At 44.3% G+C, this 26,501-nt stretch overlaps 1 protein-coding gene across 3 annotated transcripts in view; it reads right to left on the bottom strand.

The window, feature by feature from the left end:
* Positions 1-8,143: 8,143 nt before the first annotated feature.
* Positions 8,144-26,501, bottom strand: part of LOC147624919 (uncharacterized) — a 65,386-nt gene continuing 47,028 nt past the window's right edge. For 2 of the 3 annotated variants that reach the window (XM_086818161.1, XM_086818162.1), the window contains 4 exons: positions 10,338-11,851; positions 10,106-10,246; positions 9,340-10,004; positions 8,144-9,229 (listed from right to left, as the gene is read on the bottom strand). In XM_086818161.1, the coding sequence (XP_086674287.1) occupies positions 9,125-9,229; positions 9,340-10,004; positions 10,106-10,246; positions 10,338-11,851 (2,425 nt within the window). In that variant the 3' untranslated portion in view covers positions 8,144-9,124. The remainder of the gene's footprint in view (positions 9,230-9,339; positions 10,005-10,105; positions 10,247-10,337; positions 11,852-26,501) is intronic. The other variant, XR_015268885.1, reaches the window with a different exon arrangement.

Genomic DNA, 26,501 nt, shown 5'->3' with positions numbered 1-26,501 from the left:
TCTTAAAATTCTTACAAAGTTTAGTCACCATCTAACATCGTTCATGTGAGATATGGTGCTGATTGGTTCACCATCAGATGTCATTCATGTAAGATACGATGCTCCATCTATGTTTATTATGTGAGTTTCTCCCCAAGAGGCCCCAAATACACCAAATAAGGGCTTTCTAGATCCTATTCTACCTGAATGCCATTTGATGGTGAGACCCACCTTTATTATGTGAGTTTCTCCCCAAGAGGCCCCAAATACACCAAATAAGGGCTTTCTAGATCCTATTCTACCTGAATGCCATTTGATGGTGAGACCCAAATAAGGGCTTTCTAGATCCTATTCTACCTGAATGCCATTTGATGGTGAGACCCACCTTTATTAGTGTGTGGGGGTAACCCTCTTTCAACACTTGCAAAGTTTAGTCACCATCTAACGTCATTCATGTGAGATATGGTACTGATTGGTTCACCATCAGATGTCGTAAGATATGGTGCTCCATCTCATGCACAAAAGTATGGGTTTTATTGATCCCACCATGTCCCTAATGACATCCGAATGGTGACCAAAGTTTGTTAGTGTGTGGAAGGTACCCCTCTCCACACACTTGCAAAGATTGCAATGTTCACCATCAGATGTCATTCATGTAAGATATGGTGCACCATCTTTTGTTTTCTATGTAGATTTCTCTTAAGAGCCCAAATGCACAAAATATAGATTTTCTTGATCCCAAATGTACAAAATATAGATTTCTTTACACACACTTGAAAATCTTGGTCACCATCAAAAGTTGTTCCACTAAGGTATGGTACTCCATCTCACATTTTCTACATAGATTTCTCTAAGAGAGTCCAAATGCACAAAATATGGGTTTTTTCTATCCCATCATGCCTGAACAACATCCATGGTTAAATTAAACTCCACACACTTGTAAAGTTTGGTAGTATAGGATGTCATTCGAGCAAATATGATGCTCCATCTCACGTTTTCTATGTGTGTTTATCCAAGAGGGCCCAAACGCACAAGGTATGAGTATTTTGATCCCATCATGCCCAAATGACATCTCATGGTGATGGAGCTTTCTAAGTGTGTGGGGATTACCCTTGCCACACCCTTGTGATTTTTGTCATTTGAGATATGGTGCTCCATCTCATGTTGTCTACACGTCGGTTTCTCTAAGAGAGCCCAAATGCCCCAAATATGGGTTTTCTTGATCCCATCATTGCCCAAACGACATCCACTGATGGTGACCAAACTTTGCAAGTGTGTGGTGGATACTCTCTCTACATAGTTGCAATTTTGGACACCATCGAGTCAGATGTCTTTCACATGTGATATGGTGCTCCATCTCAAATTTTTTACACATGATTCTCTAAGGGGGCCAAACATGTAAAATATGGGTTTTCATGATCCCAAACGATATTTGATGGCATCTAAATTTTGAAAGTGTCTTAAGATTATCCCTCACCACACATTAACAAAGTTTGTTCACACCATCGCTCATCGTTCATATGAGATATGCATAGTACTCCATCTCTTCTCCAAAGTCCCCAAACACATAAAATATAGGTTTTCTCATTCAAGTCATGCTCACATAACATCCAATGGTGACCCAACTTTGTTAGTGTATGGGTTACCCTTCCCATACACCTACAAAGTTTGGTCACCATCAGACGTCATTCACATGAGATATAGTACTCCAACTCACAAAATATGGGTTTTCTCCGTGCTTGAATGACATCCACATGGTCAGCAGCTTTACAAGTGTCATGGAATACCCCTTTTCACACACACAAATTCTGGTTTCCATTGGATATTTTTCATGTGAGATATGGTGCTTTATCACGTTTTCTACAACACAGGTTTCTCTAAGAGAGCCCAAACTCACAAAATATGGGTTTTCTCAATCGTATCATGCCTGAATGATATCCACCAGGGTGTGACCAAACTTTGTACGTATGTGGGGCTATACCTCTCCACACACTTAAAAAGTTTGTCATGATCGGACATCATTCCATTGAGGTATGGTGCTCCATCTCACAATTTCTATATGGGCTCGAAGAGGGCCCAAACACAAAATATGGGCTTTCTCTATTGTGTGATGCCTAAACGACATCCATGGTGATGACCAAACTTTGTTAGTTGTGTGGTGTACCCACTCCACACAAATACAAAGTTTGGTCAGTACACATGTTGTCCAAGCACGATATAGTGCTCCATCTCACGTTCTCTACATGTGTTTCTCTAAGAAGGCCCAAATGCACAAGATATGGGTATTCGACTGAAAGCATGTTAAGATGGCACACTATTAGTACTAAATAAAAAGCCTTTACCAGCTCTCAACAAGCTCTTGGCAATAACATTGTAATAGCATGTTTTGTTTTAGTTTTTGAACATTTAAAAAACTTTTAAGTCATTTACATTATACATATGATGATTCAAAAATGTGTGTGCCTCACAAGATGATTTAAAAAGGTGTGTTGGATTTCAAGCCTTCCTCAAAAAAAGATTTTTTTTTTAATGTATGTTCTGTCTACCTCTCCTACTCCCTCTCCCCCTCTCTATTCTAGCTAGCTCTATATTTGTCTCCTTCCCAACGGGGCTACAATAGGATGATGGCATAGCAAAAGCAAGTAAACTCGCTTTGCTCTCTCCTAGTGTCTGCATGCATCTCTCTCTCTCTCTCTCTCTCTCTCTCTCTCTCTCTCTCTCTCTCTCTCTCTCTCTCTATGCATGTATCTCGTCCTCTCTCTCCATTCATTCTCTACATGTGTTTTTTCATGTCTCTCCATATGTTTTTTGTCTCTCTCCCTCTCGAAATGGCATTCTCTCTCTCTCTCTCTCTCTCTCTCTCTCTCTCTCTCTCTCTCTCATATCCTACATTTTCTATATAAAAACATGGTTTAGGGAGTTTTCATTGTCTACTCTCTCTCCTTTAATCCCTATGATAGTGATTATAGAACTCATAGGGATAGTATGGGAGTTTTTATTGAGGGCTCTCTCTCCTTAGAACCCCATTACATTGATTACATTCCTCATAGGGACATTAAACTTATGAAAGAATAAGTCTCTCCTTACATGATACCTCCCTACTATAGAATAGGTCTAAGTTACTCCCTGCTCTCTAAAAAGATTGTGTTTTATTATTGTGATGTTTCACTAGGTAACTCCATGTCAAGTCACAAAGTAGGAGAAGTTATGCACAACCAGGGAGGAATTTCATGTGAAATATGGGTTGAGCTTAATGAGTCAAAACCCACAGACTCACAAAGAATATTAATGGCCTTGATAAACAATGGTTATCCATTTTCACAGAGGTTAGAAAGGTGAAGTGTAGAGAACTATATGTGCAAACATGCATTAAGAGATAATGACTTTGCATCAACAAAAACTGTATCAAGAGCCTCCTCGCAATAGTGAATTGGAATTGAGTTTTACTTGAGGGTTTACCTATGAGTATTACCAAGCTACATAAATGGTCATAAATCAATATCCAATGTTGCATGGGTTTTCTTTGCATAGAGTGTGATCTCCATCATTAAGGGTCGTGAAGATGGATTGATGGAGAGGCACCATCACAAATCTATTAGCTACCTAGGACTACCAGCATTTTTTTGTGTAACCGTTGGCTCTAGCACATCTACTGCACATTGTAATGTAGCTCTACTACTACTGCTTCTGTGTCAAAGCTCTCTTCACAACTGCCCCAGACCCATCATGCTCTCATTTTACATGGCCAAAGAAAAAGAAGTTACATGTCAATCTATAAGCCTATGATCCGAGCATATCTTGTAATAAATTAGAAGGGTTGCTTGGCCTTAAACTGAGAGGCCCCATTTGACCAAACCTAATATTGGCCTCTTGAGGGTGAAGCCTTCATCTCTCAACCACCACTAGTGATGCAACATGAAACAATGCTACATAAAGAGTGTGTCATGTATTTTATCATCTGAAATGAAGAAGTGAATTGTCTCACTAACCTCGCTTTCCATATGATAATATGTAATGTGGATAAATATTGTGACTTGGCTAGAATAGCAGTGTATGGATCAAATCTTGTTCTGCTCCTTGAATGAATAATTTTCAGCAAAGTCCACCACTGACTGAACCACATCCTATCAGGAAACCTTAGAATGCATTCCTTGAATTGTTTAGCCTGCCATCTATAGACAAAGTTATGCATAATGAATTTTTGAAGGTGAGTCTTTAACAACCAAAATAGCTCATTGCATTGCATCTCCTTGAATATTAAGTCCTTTCTTTTTTTCTTCGTGCCATTTTTGTCAGTGTCTCCACATCTTCAAATAGTTTCACGAAAATCCTTTTTGTGTTGTCACTAAGCTCATGTGGACATGCTACCAGGATCTTTGAACCACAAGAATCGTAGGTACCCATAATACATTTCAAATTATGGTAGGTAGCTCCAATAATTTTCGGGCATAGGACTGATTCCCAAGGTGTAGTAACAATCTTATATGTATGTTGAAAAGATGTGCACCTTCTCGTTGCATCTATACTATACATATTTATGGTGGCTACATTTGCACAATGCTCCATATATGCCAAAACTATGAAGGTGCATCTGATTAAATGAATCCTTGAGAGAGGATATCTACATGTCTCCAATACAATAACACACGTACCTTTCCTTTAGTTCTCAGACAAAATAGAGCTTCAAAGACTCAAATGCTCGGAGATAAATTTTAAGGTATGGATAACAAGCCTTGAACAATTGGAAGAGTTCAGCATGCAATGGTACCGAACTAAAGAAATGAATCATAAAATAATCTATATGATTGACTTAATGCTAGTAAAGCTAATAAAGCACTACTAGCAACAATGAATCATAAAATAATCTATATGATTGACTTAATGGTAGGAGTGCTAGTAGGGCACTACTAGAAGTGATATTAAGAAAGTCTATCAATGATATTAAGCAGTTCTAGTAGTGATAGTAAGCAATTCTAGTAGTGCTATAGTAAGAAGTAGTATTAAAGCTAATTAATAGAAGAGTAAGTGGTGCTAGTGATGATGATACTAGTAGTAATGCTAATTAATAGTTAAGGCAGTACTTGCAGTGCTAGTTAATGTCAAAAGTAGCAATAGTAAAGCTAGTTAGCAGTTAAGGAAATACTTATAGTGCTAGTTAGCATCAAAAGTAGAAATAGTAAAGCTAGTTACTTCTAAAAGTAGCAATGGTACTAGCAAAATAGTACTAGAAATACTAGTATTGCTAGTAAGCATCAAAAGTATTGTGAGCACTAAAAGTAGTACTAGTACGCTACTAATAACCACTAAAAATGTTGACAGTACTGCTACTATAGCAATTAAGGTAATACTTACAGTGCTAGTTATCATCGAAAGTAGCAATAATAAATCTACTTAGCATTAAAAGCAACAAATGGCTTTGCTAGTTGGTAGTTCTAGTAGTGATAGTACTGCTAGTTAGCATCAAAAGCACCAATAGAAAAGCTAGTTATTATAGTACATTTAACACTTAAAGAAAAGCTAGCAATGCCAGTAGCGCTAAAAGCATTGTTTTCATCATTGTTAATAGTGCTAGGAGATGTACTTGTAGTGGTACTAGCAGTGCTTGCATGCTTGAAGAGCTAGGATGTTGTTCTTGTAATACTACTAATGTGAGACCCCTACGTAGCCCTTACCGACACTTAAAATAGCTACAGTGAAAGACTATCCTAAGAATAGAGCATCTCACTCAGGGCCTCGCTCTATGACACTATCCTAATGTGAGCTATTTCAACAACTTCTCTTATTAACTATTTTGGAATAGACTTCGCACACTAGGAAATACATATGTTTCCTTCGAGCAATTGTTCCTCTATAATTCTCATGAGAATAGAAGTCATATCGGCGACTCAAGGGGACTACTGCACATTCTATCCCTCGATCATGGAGTAGATGTTTCTAATCGAATTTTCACTTTTTCTAGAATAAAAATCCATTTTTTCCCAAGTTCACCAACTTTTCAAAAAAAATTATTTTTGTTTCGTTTATTCGGGTCCACCCTACCACTTGCTTCCTATTGGTGTATCCAATTTCTACTTCGACTAGATCCATAAGCATAGCCTAGACCCCATATAATTCCCTGGGTCTAGTTGCCACCCTACCACTGGGCCTATGGAGCCAACGTGTAATTGATATTCTTGATTCATTCATTACTCGCACAACCAGTTGAAATGTGTTGGAGGATAGTTCACACACGCACTTCACAGCATAGAACTCTTTGAAATTTGACAATGTACTTAAAACTTTAGAAGTACACAAAAACATACATACTAAGAATCATACTGAAAACACCGAAATATCATCCATCTTAGCAAATAGTATTAATGTCACATGTATCCAAAATATCTCCTTGCACCACACCTTTGCTCCTCAAACAGGAAGATATGCACCTATCCATGTCACATGTCATATGTATCCAAAATATCTCCTCGCACCACACCTATGCTCCTTAAACCAAGTAGATATGCACCTATCCAAGCCCGAGCACTACCATTTGGTGGTGAGGAGCCCAAAGTCTTGCAACCTAGATTGGTAGGAGCTGCTTCTACTAATGGCCATATCCTTCCCAAGGCATGAGCACTCTAGGTTATGTTTGTACTATAGAGTCTTGCCTACCCAGACTTGCATGTTTGTACTATAGAGTCTTGCCTACCCAGACCTGCCTATCACAGTATACACCGGAGTTGCCTCTACCCTCAAACTAGACATGCAAGCAGCACACCCACATCCCTGCCGAGATGGGTCAAGGTCTCGGATGACCATCTTTGAGAGAACTCACCACTTACTGGCATCACATCAACTTGTGAGGTACCTTCACAAGCTCCATACAGAATCCAATATTTCAATAACAATACGACCAAGCAACCGTGCATCACATATTGCATGGCACATTGCATCACGAAACGGTGTAAACCATTGCAAGTTCTAATGATGAGACAGTCTCGATCCTCCATCGAAAATAATGTGATGGTGTACTAAATTTTGTTATTAAGCTTGATGAAAGTGAAATTGTAAAGGGTCAGAAGCCCACCTGACTAGTCCTACGTGGTGTTCGGTCAGCTTGGAGTCATCAGAATTTAGCCGTAATGCATATATTTGTAAATCATAAATGTTGAAAGGCCTCCATACTAGCATACTATAATTTTATGATATACTAATGGATTAGTTGGGTAAACTTTTGGGTTTTCGAGCTAAGGTTGACAAACTATGTCAAGAGGAATTGTTTGAAGAGATTCCCATTATACAGAGAGTTTTGCATCAAACCCACCATGTCAACAAGAGTGGAGGATCTAGTTTGAGAAGAGATAAGAAGACAATATATATATATATATATATATATATATATATATATATATATATATACATATATAGGTGTAAGTGTATATGCATACATACATACATAAAAGCTAGTCTTCGTCACATGAATAAGGCCATGAAGAAAGACAAATTCATCATAGGAGGTCCATTTGAGAGCCGTATAGGGTTTTCCAATGGCATACACTTTCTTAGATTTATGGAAAACCAAGGCTACCATTGGGTTTCACATGGTCAAGATCCTATGAATGAACATTTTTACAATCAAATTCTGAGCTCTCCAAAAAGGACGAGACACCAGACAATTGTTTATAATGCTTGTTTCAAAGCCTGGCACTTGCACGTTACTCACTTCTTAGGACCAAACCCATGCACCTCTGCTACAGCTTTTGTGATTAACAGTCCACACTTCTCCAGCCTCAATACTGTACATTGCTTCTACCGGGCTCCTATGCATAAAGAGGGTCATTGCACCAAATATTTCCCTTTAGAACCTACCTCTTACTTCACATTGAAGCTTGTGAAGATGATCAAACATGTTATTTGACTCAACACCCAAAACAGTCTCTGACAAACCAGGAAGTCAGTGAAGGGCAATTAAAACTTACCTGAACAAAGGGAAAACTTTTCTTGAAGGTGAAGCTGCAAGTTGTAAATGGTAACCTGCATTATGCAGTCATCAAAATCTAAAGAACACTGTTTGGATGCACACGCAGAAAAACAATTTACCTTTGATTTATCAAGTAGAAAACTACAGCACGTACAGAGTATTTCATGAAAGAATTATGGCCCACCCAGTACATACTACAGCAAGAAAACAATTGGCCTTTGATATCATGAAAGAAAACTAAAGCACGTACAAAGTATTTCATGAACGAAAATTATGATCCATCCAGTACAGCTTAAAGTAGCACCAAAACAATGGGCCGTATACCCCACAAATGGCATTTACTGTTCCTAAGCTGATGTTTTTTGGTGCATTACATCCCTTGAACACGTAATAGAACTACATATGAAAATGTCCTGCAACCTGTGAAAACTCTGCTTCATTTGTTTGTGAGAGGCCGCCTTGTGGTCACATTTTTTACCCCATTGTAAAATCTAGGAACTCCAAATTGGCTTGGGGAGTTGTTTCCATTCCAAGTGCACATTCTCATTCGCCCAAACTAACCATAACTTTCATGTGCGGCCAATTCCAGGCACACACTACCAGTGTAGTTAAATGTCACAAAGTTACCACATAAAACCCTCTGCCAATGCATGTCCTGCAATCACTTGAACGACACTTTTCCCCATGACCTCCAAATCGATAATCTAAGAAGGCCCATATTTCTTTCAGCCCACCCTTTGAAAAGCATAGGACCTTTATGCAGCTCCATCGTGTGATGTTTGAGGAAGAACACATTGAGGAGAGAATCTTACTGCCAAGCTTATCGATTTTACAGTGATTACAATTTCACCCCACAATGTGAGATTGGCACTACAATCTCATTGAGCAAGCCTTATTTCATGCTTTTTGCAATAGACAATTATATAGAACGCAAAAGATCATCGACTTTTTGTGCATCCTCTTGACCACCTTTGCTACTAAAAAGTAAGACCTGGAGGATACAAGCAAAAAATTGATGCTGCTCAAACTCATGCCATTTTTCCATGCTAGCCTTACTGAATGCAGTAGACTGAAATGGTAATCAGCACTTGGAAACATGCCAAGTACCCGTCAGCTCACGACAGTCCTGAGCTGTAGCAGCAGAAATTGGCAACTGTAAATCGTTCATTTGAAGAGGCTTTAAACTCAATTCTGCAGATAATATCGCCCGATTCTCGCACTGCTAAAGGCTCCCTGATCATCATGACCACTTGGAACAGCAGTATCACCATAATACTTTGACCCAAATTCCTGCAGTCAAACAGATCCACACCTGAAATATCTGACTTACATGCTGTGTCAAACACAAAAAAATTCAGGGAATGAGCACAAACAATCACACAGGAAAAACTTAGCATTACCTTGCTCAGGGTGAGCTCCTCCAGGCGACTTTGAAGAACCCTGTCGAGAGAGATCTGAGACATAGCAAGTCGACCAACTGCATCATTAACAGATTGCTGCCCTGCTGTATTTACCTCTGAGAGCCTGTTCCAATCATCCCCGTAAGGAGAATGCTGAAATCTCGACTTAGGTACACCATTCCCATACACAGAGTCTTGCATCACAACATGCGGGACCATGGCATCACGATATTGTCCCAGTAACCTTGGCTGATTCATACCACCATTAAAAGATGAATGAAACAATGATGGTAAGGAAGCATCGCGATCCTGATTTGAATAGCCAAACTGGGAAATAGAATTCATACTGCCATAGCTCCTGTAAGCACGTTCTTGATGAGTTTGATAACTTGAATCAAAATCCAATGGTCTAGGCTGCTGTGACAAAGGAGCTGCTTGAGAAAGAAATCCAGGTACTGAAGGACTGCCTGCTCGTGAGAGAAATCCAGGTACTGAAGAACTGCCTGCATAGGACACAGTTGGCCTCATGCCACCTGACAACTTTCCTCTTCCGACTGCCATGATTGCAGGGTCGAGAAACTCAACATCATTTGAGTTATTTCCTGGTTCCACCTGATTATAAATGCTGGATGCTGCCAAAGATGGAGGAAGATCTTGACTGGCCTCTGTATGAGCAAACACATCAGAAATAGGGATAAGATTCTGCCCATAGCTACCACTCCCAACAAAAAGACAAAAATAGGAAAGAGAGTAGCAAAAGTGCAACCTGCAATCCTCCTCGAATCTGGCGGTCTGCTGTGCTGGGAAAATCCAGGAGGGGGAACTGCTGACACTCTAATGGCTGAAAATCCAGGAGGAGCGCTGACAAGGCATTTTGAACTTGAAACTGGTAGTGTTGCTGTCCCACCTAAAACCACACAGAAAGAATAAGAACAAGAAGTTCAATATAAGCTCAAATGCAAAACACTTTAATCAGTAGTTTTTCTGGGTCCTCTTACCACATGATTCTGCTGTCGAAACTTCACCCAGGCTGCTTGAAACGCTGCTACTTACGATCATATTGTGCTTTTCCCCCTGTACATGTCTATTGCTTTCATTTGCATGGAAAACAAATTTGTTTAGAGAGAGAGTTTCTTCAGCCACTTCCTCTTGCCTGGCAAAGTGAAACCTTGATTGCTTGTTGCTGCTAGATGACTTCCACGAAGTTACTGCCTCTTTCAAAGTTGATGATGAAGGGGACTCCACATTTTTTCCATTGATCAACAGTTGTGCCAGATCTTGTGGGCTTCCATCTGTCCAGAGGTCAAACCCCGTTGCAAACATGTCAGAGATAAGCTCATGTTCATTCAGGCCATTGATAGGTCCCTTTTCTAATACCTCATGCCCATTTATATCTTGCTTTTCTGACCTGTTTTCTGAGGGCAAGGACCCTTCAGACAGCTTCCCTATGTCGTCCCTCATGGACAATGATGACTCCTCACTCGTCGCAGAGCGCAAAGAAAGACACGAGGAATCTGACCATGGATCTCTTGACAGCACATTGCATTGCATGCTTTCATGGTTTTTGCTTGGAGTATTTGGTAAACTCCTTGACGCATGGTCAGCATTCAGTAGAATACTTAATCCACCAACACTTAAAGACGTTTGCATTGGATCATCGCTTGTATTCGCACAACAATGATGTATATCCGGCTGCACATCACCGTGCAACATTGGATGCATCTCAGTAGTTTCCATAATTGCTGGTCGCAAACCATTTTCTAAATGGTAATTTAATGTTTCAGCATCAGCAAGCGAATGCTGACTACTACTAATGTTGAGGTCCAATATGTTCGGACCACCAAACGACAGAACATCAGCGTCACCAAGTTGGGTTTCATCATCGTTCATAGATGATTCACCAAACGATGTAGCTGATGTACCTATCGATCTTGTGCCACAATTTTCCTGAAAAGGTGTTATTCTTGTTATATGTTTGTCTGTAAGGACATCTACCACCACACCATTGTCCTCGGCATCAGCAAACTTATGAGAAAGGGCGCTGAATGAAGACTCGACTGACTTCATCTCTTCCAAAAACCCGCTAGTGAGATCATTGCCTTCTGCATCACTTGAATTCCTGCTATGAGAAGCTGCCCTGTCTGATAAGGGTCTGGAAAATCCCTCCACATTTGTAGATGAAGTATCTACACCTATAGAACAGGCTTTTGTTTGCATCATTACTGATGAATCCAGCTCAGAATTAGTCCTTTCCAAAAGTCTGGATGGACCTGCTAGAGAAGTTTGATCTCCGTCTATATTGTGGGACTTCAAATGCTTTACTCCATTGTGATTGTTCACTGAAGGTGCCTGCAGAGACTGCCCACTTGCATGAGTTCCAGAAACTGTTGACACAGCAGACGAGGTTGCCACCGACATTATCAATCCTGTGTCGGTTTTCGATTTAACAGCAGCAGGGCCCACACCACTCCTTCCTGGAGTGAGCCGAGAAGAAATGTTTGACCGAGAACCCCTGCATTTCAACCAGCAATTCACCAACAATAAAGAAAAGATTGGCAACAACAATGGAGCAAGTGGAGAAACAAAGAAGATAGATGTTCTAGATTCGGCAAATCAAGATCACATTGCGCCTCTCCCTCCTCCTGCCCGCCATGGTCCTCTCCGCCCCTTTGCCTGCACGCTGCCCCCTTCCACCCCCGCTTGGATCCCGCCTCCTGCCCTCTGTCCTCCCTATCCAGTAAACCCAAACCATCCCCCCCCCCCCTTTTTTCCTGCCTCCCACACTCTCCTCCCCCGTCCAGCGCCTTTTCTGTTTTCCTTTTCTTTTTTCTTTTTCCTGTTTTCTACCCCTTCTCCCTTGCCTGCTGGCCACTCCTTTTCCTCCTTTCGACCCCCCCTCCTCACCTTCCTGCTCCTCGTACCCCTTCTTGCCTCCCCCCCTTTCGGTGTTTACTCAAGGCAGGTTTCAGTTCTCGGGCAGCTCTTTTTTTCAATAAGTTTCGGCCTCTTCTGGTCTTGAACCCCATGAGGACTCCATGGCAGCCGCTCAGTCATCCCCGACCGAGGCCATCATCCCTTGCCTCTCCTTTCCAGAAGCGGACCTCCAGCTCCTCACTTCGACAATCGCATCCTTAGAGGCCTCCACCTTGGTATGCAAGATTGTGGGTAGCCGTCCGGCACACGAACAGCTCAGGGATCTGTTACAGGCTAGCCTCCTTGGCGCGCCTAGAAAGATAACTAATATTCATCCTTTGGGGCTATTACCAGGTTGAGTTCGACTCGCCAGTGCACTCCATTCAACTCACCAGCGCGCTGCGTACAGCCCAGGCCTTCTTCTTTTTTCTTTTTCTTTTTACTTCAACTAGCCTTAGGCCTAATATCCTCCCATAGTTACCGTTATTTCACCACCCCCGCCCCACCCTGTGCCCTGCCCTCTGCACATTGCACCTCTCCCTCCTCCTGCCCGCCATGGTCCTCTCCACCCCTTCGCCTGCACGCTGCCCCCTTCCGCCCCCTGCCCACCCTCTCCTCTCTCGCACTGCCCCCCTTCCTTCCCTCATGTTTTCACACCTGCCCCCGCTTGGATCCCGCCTCCTGCCCTCTGTCCTCCCCGTCCAGCAAACCCACGCCACACCCCCCTCCTTTTTCCCTACCTCCCACCCGCCCTTTCTCCTCCCCCGTCCAGCGCCTTTTCTGTTTTCCTTTTCTTTTTTCTTTTTCCTGTTTTCCACCCCTGCTCCCCCTCTTCCTCGCCTCCTGGCCGCTCCTTTTCCTCCTCTCGAGCCTTCTCCTCACCTTCCTGCTCCTCGTACCCCTTCTCACCTCCCCCCTTTTGGTGTTTACTCAAGGCAGGTTTCAGTTCTCGGGCAGCTCTTTCTTTCAACAAGTTTCGGCCTCTTCTGGTCTTGAACCCCATGAGGACTCCATGGCAGCCGCTCACTCATCCCCGACCGAGGCCGTCATCCCTTGCCTCTCCTTTTCAGAAGTGGACCTCCAGCTCCTCACTTCAACAATCGCATCCTTAGAGGCCTCCACCTTGTTTTGGGTATGGGGGAGAAACCTACACACAGACACACACACACACACACACACACACAGCTGCAAGAGAGAGAAAACTAGTGAAGCTCAAGAGTGCTGGAAAAGATGTACTCAATAGTGATATGAAAATGAAAGTACACGTGAGTACAAAGTGCCCAACACACATAAGTGTGTTCACACGGGGAAAAAACCTGTGTCCAGTCACAGGGAAAAAGTGCCCGTGAGTAAGCTGTGTTCACACCTAAACTAGCCAGGAGTGGTCATGACCAATGTTGGGTATGGGGGGGAAGCCTACACACAGACACACACACACACACACAGCTGCAAGAGAGAGAAAACTAGTGAAGCTCAAGAGTGCTGGAAAAGATATACTCAATAATGATATGAAAATGAAAGTACAAGTGAGTACTAAAAGGCCTAGGACAAAGTGCCCTACACACAAGTGTGTTCACACAGGGAAAAAACCTGTGTTCCCGTCACAGGGAAAAAGTGCACGTGAGTAAGCTGTGTTCACACCTGAACTAGCCGGGAGTGGTCATGACCAACAAACCCCCCTCAAGTGAATGGTGTGAACGGGGATAGGGTGTAGCAGACTACCCTAGAAGAGGCTGTAAGCTTAGAGCTTCGTGGAAAGCTTCAAACTTTTCCCTCGAAAGAGGCTTTGTAAACCCATCTGCTATATTGGCATGTGTAGACACATAAGCCAAGTCAATCTCTCCTGCATGGAGCGTTTCCCTGACATAGTGATAGTGAACCTCAATATGCTTTGTGCGGGCATGAAATACTGGGTTTCGTACAATTGCCAAAGCACTCTGATTGTCCGTTGAAATGGTGGTAGGGGACTGCTGTCCAACACCAAGATCGGCTAGAAGGCGTCATAGCCAAACACGTTCCACAGTAGTTGTAAAGGTTGCCTTGTATTCAGCTTCACAACTAGAAGTGGCCATTGGAGGTTGCTTCTTACTGAGCCATGAGATGCATGAGTCACCAAGAAGAAAACAATTACCACTGGTTGACACTCGCGTGTCATAGCAACCTGCCCAATCACTGTTTGTAAATGCAAGCAAGCATGGTGTAGAAGAACTGCCATAGAACAAGGCAAAGTTTGCAATGCCTTTGAGATAGCGAAAGACACGCTTACACGCTTGCCAATGCATAGTGCTCGGACAATGCATGAATCTGCTCATCTGGGAAACAACATACTGTATGTCCAAACGAGTAGAGCATGAGTAGATAAGGCATCCCACAGCTTGCTGATAGGTGGCAACATCAAAAGGCTCACCAGCATGCTCAAGTGACAGTTTTAGACCTGGTTCCATAGGAGTAGAAACAGGTTTACAATCTGTCATGTGAAAACGCTCCAGGAGCTGCTCAACATATCTGCACTGAGATAACATGATACCACCCTCAAAAGGTATAAACTGTATGCCCAAATAGTAATGTAAATGCCCCATGTCTGTGACATCAAATGCATGCTGCAAATCAGCTTTAAAAGCTGAAATATCACCCTCTTCATGGCCAGTGACGAGCATGTCATCCACATAAAGAATAAGGAGGAGAACATTGTTCCCAATGTGGCGTACATAAAGTGTACTCTCAGCTGGACTATTCTGAAACCCTTTGGCAGTCAAGTATGTATGAATTTTGTGGTACCAAGCACGAGGGGCCTGTTTAAGACCATACAGTGCTTTATGTAAACGGCATACTTTATTTTCTGCACCTTTTTGAACAAAGCCAAGAGGCTGAGACACATAAACTTCCTCCTGCAAATCGCCATTCAAAAAAGCAGTTTTAACATCCAACTGATGTACATGCCACTGCTTGTGGGCAGCCAATGCAATAACAGTACGTATGGTAGTCATACGTGAAGTGGGAGCAAAGGTCTCCTTATAGTCAATGCCCTCACGTTGGGCATACCCTTTGGCGACCAAGCGAGCCTTATGGCGATCAACTCAACCATCAGGCTTACGCTTAAGTTTGAAAACCCATTTTGTGCCAATAGCACGCTTGCCCGGGGGGCAAGTCACATAACTCCCAAGTACCGTTTTTGTCAATGGAGTCTAACTCCGAACGTATGGCTGCCACCCAATGGTCATCCTCCAATGCATCAACATGAGAAATGGGTTCCTCATTACAAGCGGTGGCAACAAGAGCTGTATCCACATAATGTGAAGATGCATGGCGAGAAGCCGCACGTGTACGACCTGGCATAAATGTAGACTATTTGCTATCACGCAAAGTGTCAACCAACCATCTAGGAACAATTTTTGACTTCCTAGTATCTGCATCTTCCTTTGCCAATGCATCACCCAAGGTATCTTGATGAATTTGAGGCAATTCAGGATAAATTTGGGGCGAGTTCAGCTGCTGATTTTGCTGGTTTTCAGCAGGCATAGGTGGCTGTAAATGAGCTGAAACTGGCTCTACATTGTCCACATTTGAATTGAATAAAGGCAACAAAGTATCAAAGACATCTTCCGGCCCAATAGACGGCTGTTTGGTACATGAGACAAGTGGTTGAGATGCATATTCGTCAAAGATAACATCTCTTGACACAATGATCTTGCCTGTATTAGGCACATAGAGTCTGTATCCTTTACTCTCAGTACTATAACCAATGAAAATGCATTTGATTGCCTTTGCATCAAGCTTGTGTCTTTATTGTGTGGGCACATGCATATATGCCAAACACCCAAAGACTCTCATATGAGTCACCACTGGAATCCTGCCATTTCATGCTTCATAGGCAATCTTAGATTTCAAGGCTTTAATGGGGCAATGTTTAAGCACATAATTGGCACACATAACCGCCTCAAGCCAAAACTTACTGGGCACATCCTTGCTTTTGAGCATGCAACGTGCCATCTCCATGAGTGTACGATTACGTCTCTCTGCAACTCCATTTTGCTGAGGAGTATAGGGGGTAGTACACTGATGAGAAATACCATGCATGTAAGCTGTGAACTCATTTGACAAATATTCCCCCCCTCGATCTCTACGCAATGCGACAAGCTTGGGTCCACAAGCATTTTTAGCCATGGGACGGAAGTCTCTGAAAGCTGCAAAGGCACCTGACTTCATTTTTAAACCATACACCCAACAAAACCGAGTGTAGTCATCAATGAACGTGATGAAGTACAAGTGTCCTCCAAAAGATGGAGCCCTCATGGGGCCACAAAGATCACTATGAACAAGCTGTAATGGTCGGACAGCCCTCATAGCCCCATCTTTAGGAAAGGAATTCCTGTGCATCTTTCCAAGGATGCATCCCTCACATACATGCTTGAAGGGAACCTGCATAGGAGGAAGCTCATGCACCATACCTTGCTTCTGCAAGCGTACAAGAGATGGGAAGTTCAAGTAGCATGCCATAACTCAGTGTCACTCATCACACGGGATGTGGAGGCAATCATAGCATCATGAGAATAAGTACTCCTGTCATACATATCAAGCTTATACAAGCCACTGCATAATGTCCCAGAAAGCATAAGAGAAGCTGAATCTCTGCTGTCATACATTGAGCAACAATGATCAGAAAACTGAACCTTAAACCCAGATAATGCAAGGGCTGAAACAGAAATGAGATTCTTCTTAATGCCTGGTACATATAAAGTGTCACAAAGAGTAAAGCTATCCCCATCACATGCTGTTAGCTCCACATTGCCAATGCCTTTAATGGAGTAAGAGGCATCACTGGCACACATAACTATGCCACCTGGAGGTGAATCCTGCAAATTGGCAAAGAGATCTCTGCAAGAAGTAATGTGCTTAGAAGCACCACTGTCAAAGTACCAATCTCCAGCTGAGATAGACATACAAGAAGCAGGCAAACTGCATGTAACCACTAATGCATATCCGTCATGAGCAAAGTTTGCCTCTTCTTTAGTGTCCACAGTAGCAGCCAAACCTTGCTGCTTCTTTTTCTTTTCACTCTCAATGCGCTTCCTACATTCCTCAATAAGATGGCCAGGTTTTCTACAATAGTTGCATCTCTTCTTTTTCTTGTTGTCACCCTCTTGACGAGGTAGAATCTGAATGGGCATGTTTTTTGCCCTTAGGTTTACCACTAGATGAAGCCCCAGATTTACCCTTGTTTCGATCAAAGGCACCAAATGCTTGATCAGCAGAAAGCATAGTGGTCCTATTAGAACGAGACTGCTCCTCCTGCAGTAAGAGTCACCAACTCATCAAAGGTACACAAGTTTGGATTACCCTTCATGAGAAGACGAAGAGTAGTAGCAAAACCCTGATAGGATTCTGGCAAACCCTGAAGCACTGTAGATACAAGTGAACCATCTGGAATGACCTCATCAATATTGATGAGCTGCTCTCGCAAATCCTTGATGCGGGTAAGGAACTTATCCATTGAGTCACCCTCATCCATATGCTCAGACTCAATCTTCTTGCGAATAGGCAACACGGGCCTCATTGCGAACCTGATACAAAGAAGCAAGTACATCCCATGCACCCTTAGAAGAGGTGCATGAACGAATGTGCGGTATAACCTACCTTCTGCATGAGAGGGCAATCAAAGCATGTGCCTGAGCATCCTTGGCATCCCATTCTGAGCTGTTCTGGAGTGGGTGGCAAAGGTGCAAAAGATGTAGCACTACCTGAGGATACATCATCACCTACATCCATGGTTCCTGAAGTACTTGCTGCTCGTGCAGGAGCAATGGGCCTGACATCAGCCCCTGATACATAAACCCACAAATTCTTTACAATAGGTACATGTTGCATCATGTATGCCCACATAGGATAGTTGGTGCCATCCAACTTATCCTCAACGGAAAGCATACCAAATAAATCACCAGTATTCCCAGACATGGTGGTCACAAGTGTGTTCAAACAAGTAGTAATGCTGCAATAATGCTGTAACTCCCAAAAAATTTGGGGGAAATGCTCCAATGCCAACCAAATGTGCTTGCAATACCCAAAGTTGCCTGCAAATAGTGCCAATTTCTGCAAAATCGAGTCAATTTCTGCAAAATCCCCAAATTTCTAGTGCAATTATGCACCAAATCTCCTGAAATCAATACCAATGTGTGCCAACGTTGCAATTGCAGGCTCAATGGTGAAAAGCCCCAAATTTCAACAGACAATGTGCAATTTCAGGTCAAAAATTGCCAAATCCCACAAACTTGTAAATCTGTAAATTTGTGTGGGCTGAAATTTTTGAAAAATTTCAAATGCCCCAAATTTTGTAGTATGCAAGTGGGTGGAGATTTGTACGCTCACCAGGTACAATTGGGAAGTAAGAGCAGGTACAATCGGGTACAAGGTGGCGCTCAGCTTAGCCAAAGTGCGCACGAGCTATATGGCTGAATAGCAACAGGAGGGGCGCGAGTTGTATCAACATGCTTAGATCTGCAATCAGCAACAATAGCGCTAAAGCGCTCAGCTCAACAGAGGCGCCACTGTAAGCACAGCAGTAAGTAGCAGCGCGGCAGCAGGTCAAAACAGCACACGTGAACTGGGCGGCAACGGAGGCGCAAGCGGCGCAGGTACAGTCGGCACAAGCGGCACAGCGAACTGGGAGGCACGAAGTGCAGTCAACGGGAGGCGACAGTACAAGTCGGCGACAGAGTGTATGGAGCAGCAGCAGTCGACGATGCAATACAAGCAGGTACACAAGGCAGGCGCAGTACGGGCAAGTACACAAGGCGGTGCAATATGGCAGTGACCTGTACGGGCAATGGCTTCAGGCGAGCTCTAGGCAAGGAGCAGAGGGCAGTAGGGGAAACCCTAACTGACAGGCTCTGATACCAATGTTGGGTATGGGGGAGAAGCCTACACACATACACACACACACACACAGCTGCAACAGAGAGAAAACTAGTGAATCTCAAGAGTGCTGGAAAAGATGTACTCAATAATGATATGAAAATGAAAGTACAAGTGAGTACTAAAAGGCCTAGGGAAAAGTGCCCGACGCACATAAGTGTGTTCACACGGGGAAAAAACTTGTGTCCAGTCACAAGGAAAAAGTGCCCACCATGAGTAAGCTGTGTTCACACCTGAACTAGCCGCGAGTAGTCATGACCAACACCTTGGTATGCAAGATTGTGGGTAGCCGTCCGGCACACGGACAGCTCAGGGATCTGTTGCAGGCTAGCCTCCTTGGCACGCCTGGAAAGATAACTAATATTCATCCTTTGGGGCATGGCTATTACCAGGTTGAGTTCGACTCGCCAGTGCACTCCATTCAACTCGTTAGCGCACTAGGTACGGCCTAGGGCTCCTCCTTTTTTCTTTTCTTTTTTTTTCGACTAGCCTTAGGCCCAATATCCTCCCATAGTTACCGTTATTTCACCACCCATGTAGGCGCTTTTTTCTACCCGTAGGAAATGCCACCGAGGGAGCACCTAGTGTTGAACCCAGGACCTCCCCATGGCCCAGGCCTTCTTTGCAAGGTGGCAGTACGGCTTTGACAAGCATCCGACCCACTAGCTAGCGTTTCATGCTTTCCCGTGACAATCTGCTTCCAAGGCCTTAGGAAGGAATACCTTCCTCTCCTCCTGGTGATAGGCAGTGCTATCGGGAGAGTCATGGAATCCCCCTCCAACGCTGCTTCGGTTCTTGCTCGAGCGGTCGGGATTCCATCCCTTCGTATGCGCATAGCCTCTCCGAAGACAATGCTACATGCCATATCTCTTCCTTGCCTTCAAGGATCCCCTATTCTTGCAAAAAGTGGAGTGCTCTGGCCTCCCAAGCCAATGCTTCATATGCAAGCAAATGGGACATCTCACTAGAGCTTGTCCTCGCCGTCAGTCCAGGAGACCGCCTCCAATGCACCCCCCCCCCCTTCCTTTGTCACATGCACTCTACACTGTAGTGCATGGTGACAAACTAGCTCATCATCAGCAATGCAACATCTGTACATTATTAGAACCTAGTAGGAAGATATTTGTCATATGTCATGACCCCATTGTATATCCTCACTCCAGGATAAGTCAAGCACGAGCTACGTAGGTCATTTTCAGCCATAGTCAGTCAGTCAGTCTAAGTCCCTTAATCCACTTAAAGAGACACATGCATGCATATACAGTCAGTAGAAACCTTAGGGTTTGCATCAGAAAGCATCCTGCATATTGCATAGCATTCACGCATAGCATCTAGACCATTGCAGGAACCTCAGACAACATCTAGGAATTATCCAGGATTTATCTAGGATTTTTCTGGTATTTTTTCCATCATTTTTAGCATTTATGCATCATCATTAAGCATTTAATGTTTATATAGCAGTCGACCAGCATCTAGTGCCAACCGACTAGCAATATCACTAGTATAAATAGAGGCTTTGCATAATCATCTATTTATTCATCTCATAATTCAGTCAAGGAGCATTCAGGCGCAGCCCACTCAGCCTTGCATCCACCTCAGATCCATGCGTTTTGGAGAAGCAAATCATCCTTCAGCAAGAGGAGCATTAACGCTTGTGCTTTCAGCCCTCCATCAGCAAACGCATCAGTCCTTAGAATTCAGCCATCAGTTCACAGCATTCAGCCATGAGTAAACCTTGCGTTTTCTACATCCATGCAGTTTTCAGCATTCATTCAGTCATCGTTTTGCTCCAGCCACTTGGTGAAGGTAAAACGCAGCATTCTCACTCATTTACAGCATTCATATACAGTCTAGAACAGTCCCAAAAAGCCCCTCTCTCAGCCCTGAAGAGTGCATAGGCTCGAGATTGGACATCTTTGGTGCTTCTACAGCAGTGCACAGTTCAGCCCAACACTTGGTCTTCAAAGGTCTTGCGTTTGCCTTATCGTCAGTCACACTGTCAATCTCTTTAAAGATAATAAAGCAAATACTATCTCGGTAACGGGATAGGGGGCCCTTCGGTGGGTAATTCGGGACCCCATACGGTGTACAGTTCTCATCTCTCTCTCTCTCATCTCTCTGAGGTTTGAAGTATTAAAGTGGATTGCTAAACTCACGAAACTCAGGATACAAAAGACAATGTAAGCATTTGTGTGACAGGATCCTCCAATACAAAGACTTTCATTGCATGTTACATTGGTATCAGATTCAACTTGTCCACACACACCGTATCCTAGCGTGAGGGCATCCTTGGATGGTCAGATTGCGTTCCGGCACGACCACCGACTTCAGCATCATGTCTACAGAGGAGAGTACTCATCAGACGGAAGACGTCTCCCCCGAAGGAGACCTTGCTCTTTTGTCTACCGCAGACACCATAGCTCTTCTTAGAGCTCAGAACCAGCTGCTCATGGAGCGTCTCCAACTCTTGGAGGCAGCAGCATCACGTCCTCCTCCGCCTCCAACAGCACCCGACTACATCTCCCTCTTCTTTCATATGGAACAACAAAGGAGAGAGGACGAGGCCCGAAGGAGAGAAGAAAAAACGAAAGCTGAAGCTAGAAAGCAACAAGGAAAAGTAGAAAGACGGGACTATGAGGAAGCCCAACACAGGATCGACAAAGACCGGCGTCAGGCTGAACTTGCCGCTCGGGAGCACCAACGTGATCGAGAACGTATGTTACTCGAGTACCAACGGAAAAAGGAGGCCATACACCTGAGGTATCAGCATCTCTCCTCAGTTTCCCCAGCCATAGGTGCCACTAGCCAGCACCCTGCAACATCAACCACCGTCATTCGAACTCAGCCAAACTTCAGTAAGTTGATGGTAAGTGTGATCATTCAACAGTTAATCACTTTATTCATCAGTTTAATGCTCATTTTCCACTAGCTAGGATCACAGACCGTCAAGATAAGAGTCCACGTAGCGGCTCCCCATCTCACTGGTGAGGTAGTCACTTGGTGGCAACATTGGTCTAGTATTCACGTAGACCAGACCTCAGGTGTCACAGCCTTTCACTGGGACATCTTTGTCCATGACCTGAAGACCAGATTTCTCCCGCCCCAGTACATGACCGGTTTGGCAGATGAGTTCTATGGACTCAGACAGAACGGATCTCCAATGCTTCAGTTTTTCGGAAAGGTCATTACTTTAGCACAGTAGTTAGGGCTATCTCTGCAGGCCAAGATGGAGCAATTCATTCGTGGATTGGATCCTAACATTCGGTTCACAGTTTATAACTTTGAAGCTAGTACATATGACCGGGCTTTGACTCTCACTCGGAATGAAGATGAACGGAGGCGAGCCCAAGTAGTCATCAGAGTCCAGTACCAAACCCCAACAGGGGAAGGGTAATTCGTCTTCTAATTACACTAAGACAGACAACAGTCCTAGCTCTAGTTCAAGGGGTAAGGAATCCAAGCCTAAGAAAACCCTTGAGGAAAAGGCTCAAGCAAGCATCACTGGAGACTATCTTCCTCTAGAGGAGCAAAGACAGTATCAGTCAGAAAACCGATGCTTTTTCTGTCATACCATTGGGCATGGTAAGAAGGATAGTCCAAAAAGGCAAGTGGAGCAAGCCTCCAAAGAGCCTTCTGCCACAATTGCCGTAGTATCCCCCGCTCCTCCAGACCCGTTTGCTACCACCAATGTGGTTCAGATCTTACCTTCTATGCATCCCATGCCATCCGTGGTACTTGATGCTACGCAGGAGGGTGAGGCGACAACCACATAGAAAAGCTTGATCCGAACTTATGGCTCTGCCAAGGGCCGACACTTTATAATCCTTTTTAACATGCGCAGTTCTAAGGACACCATCTCTCCCCAGTTGGCTACCAACATGAGCTGTACATTAGTACCATATCATCTGGATGTGGACGGATTCACACCTGGTCTCCGCACCCACATTTCTCAGAAGGCACAGCAATTTGCCTTTGAAGTTCAGAAGGCCTCATTCCAACGAGATTTCATTCTCTCTCCTCTTTTGGGATGTGAACATGATTTTAGGAATCCAGTGGTTCGTCAATATGAACCTATTCCCAATTGGAGGCAGGACACCTTTATCATCTCTAAAGGTTATCCTGAGCCTATCATGATTCGGGGGGATAGGAGCATTCTTGGCATTCCTATGATTTCTCTCTTCGCCCAACGAATTATCCGCAAGGGAGCGGAAGGAGTTTTAATTTATGCTCAAACAGCTTCTATCTCATCGATAACCACTGTCTCATCTTCTTCAGTCCCTCAGTTGGCAGATCTTCATTCTCATTCACACATTTTTAAGGATGATCTTCCATTAGAACCCAGTAGGATGATATTTGTCGTATGCCGTGACTCCATTGTATATCCTCAGTACAAGATAAGTTAGGCACGAGCTACGTAGGTCATTCTCGGCCATGTTAGTCAATCAGTCAGTCTAAGTCCCTTAACCCACTTAAAGAGACACATTCATGCATATACAGTCAGTAGAAACCTTAGGGTTTGCATCAAAAAGCATCCTGCATATTGCATAGCATTCACGCATAGCATCTAGACCATTGCAGGAACCTCAAACAGCATCTAGGAATTATCCAAGATTTATCTAGGATTTTTCTGGTATTTTTCCCATCATTTTCAGCATTTATGCATCATCATTAAGCATTTAATGTTTATATAGCAGTCGACCAGCATCTAGTGCCAACCGACTAGCAACATCACTAGTATAAATAGAGGCTTTGCATAATCATCTATTTATTCATCTCATAATTCAGTCAAGGAGCATTCAAGCGCATCCCACTCAGCCTTGCATCCACCTCAGATCCATGCGTTTTGGAGAAGTGAATCATCCTTCAGCAAGAGGAGCATTAACGCTTGTGCTTTCAGCCCTCCATCAGCAAACGCATCAGTCCTCAGCATTCATCCATCAGTTCACAGCATCCAGCCATCAGTAAACCTTGCGTTTTCTGCATCCATGCAGTTTTCAGCATTCATTCATTCGTCGTTTTGCTCCAACCACTTGGTGAAGGTAAAACGCAGCATTCTCATTCATTTACAGCATTCATATACAGTCTAGAACAGTCCCAAACAGCCCCTCTCTCAGCCCTAGCCTTGCATCTCTCCCTCATACCATTGGGAAGAGTGCATAGGCTCGAGATCGGACACAGTTCAGCCCAACACTTGGTCTTCAGAGGTCTTGCGTGTGCCTTATCGTCAGTCACGCTGTCAGTCTCTTTAAATATAATAAAGCAAATACTATCTCGGTAATGGGATAGGAGGCCCTTCAGTGGGTAATTCGGGACATATACGGTGTACAATTCTCATCTCTCTCTCTCTCATATCTCTCTAAAGTTTGAAGTATTAAAGTGGATTGCTAAACTCGCGAAGCTCAGAATACAGAAGACGGTGTGAGCATTTGTGTGACAGGGTCCTCCAATACGAAGACTTCCGCTGCATGTTACACCCCCTCCCCCGGGCCCAACTCAGTTCCTCTTCACATGGGTGGGAGGGAAGCTACCTCATACAGTGTACAGTTCTCATCTCTCTCTCTCATATCTCTCTAAAGTTTGAAGTATTAAAGTGGATTGCTAAACTCGCGAAGCTCAGAATACAGAATATGGTGTGAGCATTTGTGTGACAGGATCCTCTAATACGAAGACTTCCGCTGCATGCTACACCCCCTCCCCCGGGCCCCTAGGCCCAACTCAGCTCCTCTTCACAGGGGTGGGAGGGAAGCTGCCCCCACGCAACAAAGCACCACGGTCCGGCCACTATCGATACTAATGCCGGAGAGTGGCAGCGCTAGCCGACTTCTAGAGCTGAGTGGCGCCGCCGAGCACGCTAGGCTGACAGAGCACATGAGGATACGGTTTCATCAAAGAACCGTTTCGGGCTCCTGTTTGGAGACCGTTACCTCGCCGAGATTCCTCTCCACGTTCCCAAATCCCAATGAGGCCCTCTGGTCCTACCGAGCCTTCGGCGGACCCTTCCTTTTAGGACGATTCCTTCTCTCCTCTTCCTTTTCCCACCCCTCAACTACCCCGTCCCGCCCCCTTCTCCCCAACCTCTTCGGCTCTCCCCTCAACAACTTCCTTTGATCCAACTCCTTCAGAGCCCCCTCTACCCCCTCCTCCTGCCTCTCTAGAACATTCCCGTTGCCCTCTGATCGTGCCAAACCCAAAGCAGAGGCAACCGGCGAGTTAACTCCGCCGCTTGATTCATCATTTCTTTGAGCCGGTTGAGTTGATCATCACCGCCTCTCCAGTGAGGGCTCTCCCGCCAGGGTCACCTCGTGGGCCCCTAAGATTCTTGGACAACCAGTGTTTTACACTTTTTCCCGATGTCTCCTCGTTGAAGGAACTGGTATTTTCGAGGTGTGGTGTTTCCCTCCACGCTAGAGAGTGGCGTGATGATCTTCTCCCTTCCCTTGAGTGCAGCTGGGATACGGAGTTGATGTCTGCCGCCATCCAGGGCTAGGCGGTCGAGCTCTCTCTTCATTTGCAGGATCTATGCATCACCAACGTGCTTACCCATCTTTGGCCCTTGGCTCGAATGGAGTTGGGAGGCTTGGACCACAAAGATCAGGACGGGGAGGTGGTGTCCTCCAACTTGGAGATGCTGCTTTTTGCGTTCCTTCATATCTTAGTAGCAATACCCCTTTTTCCTCTTAGAAGTCATCTCCTGTCTATTTTTATACACCAGGGCCTTTGTTGTGGGTGTGCCCGCCCATATGAGGTGTTTTCTCATTTTTCCCCACTCTCCGCATTTTTTCCCATTTTTTCCCTATTTTTATGTGGCATGGGAGGCAGTCTAGTAGTGGCAAGAGGACCTTGAACCTGGCCAACTGCATCTGTGGAGATTCTGGAAGTGGCCGACTTCACTGCATGAGTCGTGGGACTTCTCTAATGCTGGCCGACCCACTCTGCTGCTGGCCGACTGTGATTTTTCAGTCGTGGAGGTTTCTCGTGTCCAGTCAGCTGCCCTACAGAGCAGGCCGACTGCTGATGGGGGGCCATATAAATAGGCCCCCAGTCCCTTGTCATTTTTTGTATCATTTCTCGGGATCTTCTTGTGTATATAGAGCAGAGTTACACGCCTCTCTCTCTCTCTCTCTCTTGTGCTGTGATTTTATGCACTGCGTTATGCTCTTGTGTTCCCAGATCTAGTCATCATCTCCGCTGCGTATTCTGACATGGTATCAGAGCCTAGGCTCTAGATAGTTCTTGGGATTTGTGTGAGCAAGAGGGGGACTGTTGTGTTGCTGATTGGTGGACCATACGGGACTGTTCGAGAAGAGGAGAAGCAAGAGGACGGCGGGCTGATTTGCTGG

This window comes from Cibotium barometz, chromosome 24 (assembly GCF_041138505.1).
Source record: "Cibotium barometz isolate CiBa-2024 chromosome 24, ASM4113850v1, whole genome shotgun sequence".
In the NCBI taxonomy this organism is placed as follows: Eukaryota; Viridiplantae; Streptophyta; class Polypodiopsida; order Cyatheales; family Cibotiaceae; genus Cibotium; species Cibotium barometz.
This window is presented reverse-complemented; position numbering and strand designations above follow the sequence as displayed.